The sequence below is a fragment of the Hippocampus comes genome, unplaced genomic scaffold, assembly GCF_001891065.2.
Source record: "Hippocampus comes isolate QL1 unplaced genomic scaffold, H_comes_QL1_v1.1 scaffold522, whole genome shotgun sequence".
Taxonomy (NCBI): domain Eukaryota; kingdom Metazoa; phylum Chordata; class Actinopteri; order Syngnathiformes; family Syngnathidae; genus Hippocampus; species Hippocampus comes.
Window position 1 is genome coordinate 341,585 of NW_017805388.1, and position 8,282 is coordinate 349,866.

The 8,282-nt window shown below is 55.1% G+C and overlaps 1 protein-coding gene across 1 annotated transcript; it reads left to right on the top strand.

The window, feature by feature from the left end:
- The first annotated feature begins 2,679 nt into the window (after window positions 1-2,679).
- On the top strand, window positions 2,680-3,532 carry LOC109517725 (neuropeptide B-like). The gene is made up of 2 exons (XM_019873054.1): window positions 2,680-2,922; window positions 3,228-3,532. Exons 1-2 carry the CDS (start codon window positions 2,680-2,682, stop codon window positions 3,354-3,356), a joined length of 372 nt encoding a protein of 123 aa, XP_019728613.1. The 3' UTR covers window positions 3,357-3,532.
- Window positions 3,533-8,282: the final 4,750 nt, after the last annotated feature.

The following is an 8,282-nucleotide window of genomic DNA, read 5'->3' on the forward strand; positions in this document are numbered from 1 at the left end:
GGGGGGGGGGGGGGGGGGGGGGGGGGGGGATCCACCTCCTGGCATCGAAGGGAAGAGCATTGACCGTCGATGTTGTGCCTGACCTCGGGCGCGCGGCTGGCCCTTTTCACAGTTACGAACGGAGGAATTACACCCCAGAGCTTTGCCGCAAATAGGAGCGACAAGAAAATTGACAGTCATTGGAACCCCCCCCCCCCCAAAAAAAGCAAAGAAGTTTGTTTCTGTGAAAAATGCTGAGCGCTATGGGCCGACCATACAAAAGGCCTGCCTTCACTTCAGCGCCCCCAGACGCCACGAGATGGCGACAGAAGCGAAATTCACGGCAGGAGTCGGCTTTCCCAATCCCCCGCCCTCGCCGGCTCTCAGAGAGCGCCTCCAAAGAAAACGCAGTTGGGATTCCACTCTCGACCGCCGAAGCCTTCAAGTCTCCCTCTCTTGCCCCGTCATCGCAACAAAACGCATTGGAGCGCGTGCCGAGACGGGACGGCCGCGACTGCCCGAGGAACACGCAATGAAAGTGGAGGCGATTCTTTCAAAACCTTCGTCAACAAGTGCGCCCGTGTCGCGCCGATCAGGATTTCACGACAACAACGCGAAAGCCGTTTCAAAAAGAGAAACGAAAATGAGGACGGCGCTCTGGAAAAGACACTTTGAGCGTGCGGCTCGATTGCCCCCACCTTGACGAGAAAACTCCGCAGGCGCCGTCTCGCGTGCGGCCAACAAGCGGAGGCGCTTCTGTTGTCACAAGGCCGTGTTTATTTCTCTTTTTAATTCGGCCAAATGGTTCCCGTCTGTTCAAATGTTCTTATGGCGCTTGTTATGAAGACGGTTTTTTTTTTTGCCAGAGCGGTTGATTAGTTGAACGCGGTTTGCGGAGTTGCGCTCCCGCCGGCCAATTATCCTAATCCCGGGCTGTTGATTATTATTTTTTGACCCGCTTGCCATTGACGACGCCTCGGCGAAAACGCGGATCACTGAGCCGAGAAACTTGCGATCGGGGAAGAAAAACATTGAAAGCGTCCAATCGCGTTCATCACGTAGTCGGGCGGCACGCGTGACTCGGCCCCGACCGGGGGTCCCGAGCAATGCGGTCATTGTGACAATCACACCTTCCCCCCCCCCCCCCCCCCCCCCCCCCCCCCAAATGCTTGCACACAACCACAACACATAACACCAAATAAATGTTTGCGAAAGAGCCGTCACTTGGGCGGGGCTCCTCTTCCAGCTCACAAGCGCTTCGATTGTCCCGTGAGCGATTGGTGGGCGGTCCATCGCAAAAACGCCAAATGTCAGTGACGCGCAGCGCTTCCGATCATCCGTCCGAGCGTTTTGGAATCGCGCTCCCCCTCAGGAGGGTCGCGGGGCGTGCCGCGGCCTCAAGGCGCGCCTCGACGGACAACCGTTGGCATTCGCACTTGCGCCGAGGGGCATTTCGGAGCGGTCCGGCAAGCCGCCGTGCGTGTTTTTGGGAACGTGGGAGGAAAGCGGAGTGCCCGGAGAGAAGCCGCCCAGGCGCGAGGATGACAAGGCAAGTCTCCTTGCACTGCGCTCGTCTTGACATTCTCTTCCAATGTCCAACCAACTCTTTTCACCGAGAATACTTCAGAAAATGCTTCGAGGCTCCTGTCACTCAAGAAAGAAATAAAGAACTCCAAACGGATGTGTATTCATGCGATGCGACCGCACGGGCAAAGAGACGTTCGCTGCGTTAGAAGCGTCGCCCCGCATCGGGAGAAGCGCGGCTGACCGTCTCCCTCCCTGCCTGCCGTCCGCCAGTCGGCCCAACCGCAGCTTGGGAGCGCTTTGGCTTCCCTGGAGCCAGACTGCCCTCAACAGATGGAAGGGGGCGTTGCAAGAGAGGGACCCTTCGCTTCGGCTCGCGCGAGCTGCTGCCCAACTCCCGGTTAGGAATCATCCGGCGGAACTCCAGGAACCTTCGCGCCCCACCAAATGCTTGCTCTTCGCGCCGCGTGGTGAATGGAATATGCGGGAGATCGCCGGCCCGCCTTCAAATCCATTCCGCCAACCAATGACTGATTTGCTCCGATGAGGCCCGTCTGCCGGCTGACGCGGTCGACGCTTTGATTGCGTTGAAGAATTGAAGGACGTGGCCAGTTTGCATGTCCTGGCCGCACCTGCCCGCGAGGCTTTCCTCCCACCTTGCATAAGCTTCACCTTCACCGAAGGCTCTCAAACGGCGCTCCTCAAAGGCCGCTTTGCTTTCCCGCATTCTGTGGGTCATCGACGAGACGTTTGGCGTCCGGGCAGCGTCAGTGCTCACGACGTGCTAGCCGGAGCCGAGAAAGCGAACGCCAACCTCCCAACCGGCTGCCGCCAGCTATTGGCCGTTTCAGGAATCGCACCTGCAACACGGGTTGCGGATCTGACGCGGTCATAAGCCGAGACTGGATTTCACACCACAATGTGAAGAATGTGCACCTCGAGTGACAGCAAACTCGGGCGGGGGAGGGGTCGCACCGCGCAAGGGGACGCGCGGCATTTGCTGTGCGCGGGGAAGGGGTCGAGCAACTCGCGCGCCCCGTCGCACGAGGGCAATTACCTTGGCTATAAGAGCCCAGGCGAAACGGGCAGCGGAGCGCATCCTCACTCGCTCGCTCGCAGATGACACGGTGCCCTCCGGCGGTCCAAGGCGAAGCTCCACGTTGCAGGCGCGGACACATGGCGGCCCAACTCCCGCTCCCGCTCCTGCCCTGCGCGCTTCTCTCCGCCCTGGTGCTGTGCGGCCCCGCCGACGCCTGGTACAAGCAGGCGGCCGCTCCCGGCTACCGCTCGGTGGGCAGGGCGGCCGGCTTGCTGTCCGGTCTCCGCGGGTCGCCCCTCGCCCGAAGAGCGGCCGACGAGGAGCCCTCGCCGAGTTGGCTTCCGGAAAGGCGAGCGCCGCCTTCGAGCCTCAAGACGACGGTGGGTGTTTTGCCCGACGTCCCAGTGACCGAACACAGACGCCGCTGTCGCGCGTGCCGGGCGGGGGTAGGGGACCCCAAAAAGCGGGAGGCGGGAGGGGCGGCGCGGACTGAGCAAAATATTGGAACAAAAACCACTCGCGGGAGTGCACTGGACAAAAGGGCGCGTGAAGGAACAAAACCAAACGTCATCTCAACAAAAAAAGCACAAGACCCGCGTGTTTTCTCGCCGTCGAAGCGCATCGCTCCGATGCGGTGCCGTATATTGACTGGATTGCCTTTCTCTTTTTTTTGTCCTTTCTGCAGGCCACCTGCATCAGCAACATGGCGCCAAACCCGTTGAGTTGCGAACTGGTCTTTGGCCGCAAGACAACGTTCAAGTGCAAAGCGGACGTCTTCCTCTCCCTGGACCCTGCCGACTGCGCGCAGCACTGAGATGCCACGTGCGCAGCTTTTTTGTTTTTGCTTTCCGATTTCCCGTCTCAATCTCGCGCCGCGGAAAGTGTGCCTTTCTGTGTCCGTTCTTGTCTCGATCAAATCGTGTGCATTTGCGCGCTGTCCCCGACGCGGCAACGATGTCGACGCCATTGCGTGGTTTGCCGTCTGAGCCCGTGGCCAGCCAATAGAAAGCATGCTCCCAAAGGGACCCAAAAAGTCAAATAAAGAAAAGTGCTCGTCCTTTCGCCTCATGCCGTTTTATGGCCTCTGGTTGGTGTGGCACCGCGGCCGCACGCCCGCCCGCCACAGCTGGTGGTGTGCTTGTAGGTCTCTTTTTCTATTCTGAAGCGCATCCGTGGTAACGTTCAAACCGTGCATCTTCTTATCGTGGCTGACAAGAAAACATTTGGGAGGAAAAACCGATCCCACCAACAGCCGGCGCAGCAGCATGCGGTGAGGCAACTCAATTCATTGCGCTCGTCCTCTTGGGGCGCCGACCTCAGCCACCGGGAGGCAGTATATCATATCGCGCAGTCATGCGGACAAACTCTCCACCTTGTGAGTCGCCGAAGTAGGGCGGCGGAGCGCTCGTCGTGTTTTTCAGAGGACGAGTATGGGACAGGGGGTCTGTGAGCATCGTTGCGATGTCCGACACGTGGGAGAGGCACGAAGTCCAGAGGATTGAAATGTTGACAAAAAAAAAACACCCCAACGACAAATACATTCACGTGATGAGAGTTATGGCTTGCGACAACAACAGTTGAAATCTTGGAGTTTGGTCTCAAAACAATTTGACGTCATACACGTTCTATTTTTCATGAAACGGAACCGTGGAAGACAGCCGGAATAGGAAAAGGACTGCGACAAAATCCTGGCCGCGCACCACGGGATGAGCGATGCAACTCACGACAAGTCATGGAAGCGACACACTTCTTCTCATTCCCTTCCACTTGCACACACACAGGTAAACGTTTGCACTGCAAAAAACAAAGCGCCACCTCCACCACCGACGAAAAACAGTCAGACTCCAATCCGTTGAGAAGGATGTGCGACATCACTTGCCCAAAATAAAGGTGCGGCAATGACAACGACTCGTCAAATAGTCCGCAGCAAGGTGACGCGCTGGCGATCGGGAGCAAAAGGCGTCAGGTTGAAACTCCCCACGACCCCGCGTTGCGATGAGGCAAGTCGGAGCCGATCGCGCCACAAATTGAAAAAAAAACTAAACGAGCGGCTCTCGGCATCCAGCCGAATCGCTCGCTCCGAGTGGCGGCCGTTTGTTGGCACCCGAAAACTTGGCCTCGTTGCACTTGGGCAAAAAAGCGTCAGGCGACGGCGAGATGTCGCTCGTTGGGCTGGCCTGGGACCGAGCGCCCTCTGGCTTCGAGCGGCGTCCGGAAAGCATCGGCTCGAACGCGTCGGTCCCCGGCGGGTCCGAGCCCCGCGAACGTCACTCCGTGGCCGATCCCAGAAGGGACTCTCACGCCGCCTCGCGAAACACGTGTCAGCTTATGTGATGTTATTGGTGAACAGTTGATGTTTGAGCATCATATTATTTCACGTGAAGCGCACCTAAATGATATTCTGTTGTTTAATAATCGCCGAGACGTGTTTTGATGCGGATCGGTTCTGATTGGCTGTTAAAGTAAGAGAAGCAGGAAGTGATTTTAGTGACCAGAGTTGAGTTCTCGAACGTGCTGCGGTGCAGGCGTCTTTTTTTTTCCTCCCCTTTGAATAAACTGCATGAAAGGATTTCATCTCTCTCTCCTCTTGTCATTCGTCAAGTCGAGCTCGCCACTAAAAACAACGAAGCCCCCAACTTACGCACGCATTGGCCTCCCCGAGTCGGGCCGGGAGGAAACCGATTTGGCGTCAAACGCGACAAGCGGCACTTACCGAGGGCCTCGGTGACACGGGTAATGAGCCGCTTCCGCCGGGGTCGCGGCGTCTCCGCGGGCGTCTGATTGCAGCGCAGCTTTTCTTTTCCCCGTCCGACGGCCGCGGCGGGTCACACAAGCGGAGGGAACGATCGCGCGTCCGTCTGTCTGGACGTGACGTGACGTGACGCTCCCAAGAAGGCAGTCTTCATTATTTCCGATGCGGCGGCTTCACGGGAGAGCGAAAGGTGCATCCAAAGGAGAAAATCCACCGGAACGATGGTCGGTTCATCTGCGTGTTCGGGGAAACCGAGCGGAGTCCTCGCCTCGGGCGCGAGCGCGAACACCAAGCGCTTTTTCAGCACGAGCTTGAAACGACATTTCAGAAGCGCGTGCGGTCAATTGGCGCTTTCGAGTGTCCGATGAGCCAATGCGTGTCCGTCTCTGACGGGGACGCCGCAATCGAAAAAAAGGAGGGACGGAGGGATGAAAGGCGATGAAAACGTGGCGACAAGGGCTCCCCCGGATGAACTTGAGTTCGGCTGCTCAACCGTAATGCTTCTCCGATTTGTGTCTTTTCCTTCATGAAAGCGGACCGATTGGCTTTTGCGTTTCCTGAAAATATTTGCAAACAGCTGCTTTGACTTTGGAAAGCGACGAGCAAAGCGGTCACTGAACGTCAGTCCCTCTCGTGTGATGTTGCTTCATTCACGCATGTCCGGCTCCGGGCCCGGAGGGCCGCTTTCCTGCCTGTTGCGCGGCTTTCTTTCTTTCTTTCTTTCTTTCTTTCTTTGTCTACCCCGGCTGCAACGCACCTGATTGGGATGAGCAGCAGCTCATCAGCCGGCTCCGAAGCAGCCCGAGAACCTTCCTGATGATTTGAATCAGGTGCGTTGCTCTTGGGAGAGCGAGCTGGAAAACAGGCGGGACGGCGGCCGCGAACCCCCGGCTTCATTGTTGCTCAGCGATTTTATTTGGATTTAGTCACAAAAGAATACCAAATAAACAAGTCAAATCGAAATTATAGTTCAAGAATAAATCAATAAAAATGATCTGAATGCGCTCAAAACGGAACGGACAACAACAACTCCAATCAACGCTCTTACCGTAGTAGTTACGTGTTACTGCCAGCAGGTGGCGGCAAATATCCATGAGAGGTGAGCTGCTTGAAACGCTCAACCTTTATTGGTACCGAATCGTTCAACAAATGAACAACTATTTGGAACGATACTGTACTCCACGCGCACACAAAGTTTCCCAGAGTGCTCAACAATCATTGAGTGTAAATTCTTCATCTTCATCTTCATTTCTTTTTGGGCATCAGCCGAATACCCCGCCCGAGCGATTAGTTTGGTCTTTTTACTTTTACTCCCTACGTTTGAAATCAAACATGTACTTTTTACAACTTGGTCAAAGTACGGTCGTTAAGATGAATCGCGGCGTTGGGGGCTGGGGGGGGGGTCCTTTGGTGGGAGGGAAGTGGGTCAGGCAGGCGGGCGGGCGGAAGTCGTTGAAGATGAACACCGCGGTCCTTGTCGGAGCTCAAAGTGTCACTTGGACCCGCTGTGTGTGGCACATCAATCGACTGCTGCCGGCCAGGCCGGACGGCACGGATGCAGAAGCCGACGGTTACGCTTCGCCCCCTCTTTTCAACGACCTGCTCATCCGTGGTCAATGTTGGGGCAATACATTGATTTTTCTTCCATTCAACTCGGGCTATTTGGAAACAAAAATGCGTTCTTTGCACGACCTTTGAACGACAAAGAACAGAAGATTGTGATTTGTGGCCATCAATCTCTCTTCGTGGTTTGGCGAGGCAACATGGAGAGTGCACCCGGGCGGGTTAGGGGGCACGCTTGGACCGGCTCCATGAAGGGGGCGCGCAGCCGTGACGAACTCGCTAATCTAGGACAAGCTCACCTAGACATCCTTCATGACTCTTGCGTTTTCCTTGCCAGAAACGCGTCCGCGGAGGTTCGCCGAAGTGGGTCGCCCGGCGGCTTTTTTTGGATCGTGGAAGGAAAAAAAAAAATGATGCCATGGAAAATGATGGGGCCATCCTATAAATCCGCCCGACCGCAATGCAACTGGGTCACCGAGTGCGACAAAAGCAATGCGGAGAAGTCCTTTTTTTTTTTTCCCCTCAAACATTTTATTGATCTGATAGAAAACAAAAGAAGCTGTAGAAACAAACAGACAATATGTACACCAATAACTGAAGACACCTCACGTTGAACATAGATCAATACATTCGGGACTTATCTACAGATTGCAAAAAGGTACGATAATAATTTGATTTATAAATAGTTACAATCCACTGTTCTCATACAAAGTACTGCAGTGTGTTATTACAATCCATACAGAAAAGAAAAAAAACAACGTACGTACAGGTATCACGTCTGTAGAACTCGCTTTTGTTCAACTTTGAAACACGGGCCCGCACGGAGGAAAAAAACGACATCGTTGCAGTCAACTGGGTACAAAGTTTCCAAAAAAACAAGCGCAAGTGCTGCTCGTTATTCTCTCTGATTATCCTTTGATCAACCGCAGAATGAAAATAAGAGCTCACGAGACAGTCTTCCAAAAAGTCGCGACATAGAAACGCAATTCCTAAAGATTGTGGCGGTGTAGCGTCACGGGGACCTCGCTCGTACGAACGACACGCAAACAAAATACAGGACGGCGGCAAAAAGATATTGCAAGTGGCCCGCGAGGCATTTTTGACGGACTCTCCTGCAGTCATGCTCATAGTGTGGCTCCCCCTAGTGGTACGCGCAATCATCACTGCCTCCGAAATACGGTTCGGTTGTATTTCACTTTGAAGGTCGAATGATTTGTGTTGCATCTTGAAGAGCCGCTGTGATTGAAACAATCGTGTTGGTGGAGTTTTGATCGAATGCGTCAGCGCAATCAATTGCAATAATCGTTCCAAAGCGCCAGCTGAGGAGCGGACACAGGACAGCGTGGAATCCTAGCCAGGTAACGGTGCCTTGAGATGAGATAAGCCTGCCTGGATTTGGCACCGGTGGACTTGGCAACATTTGGC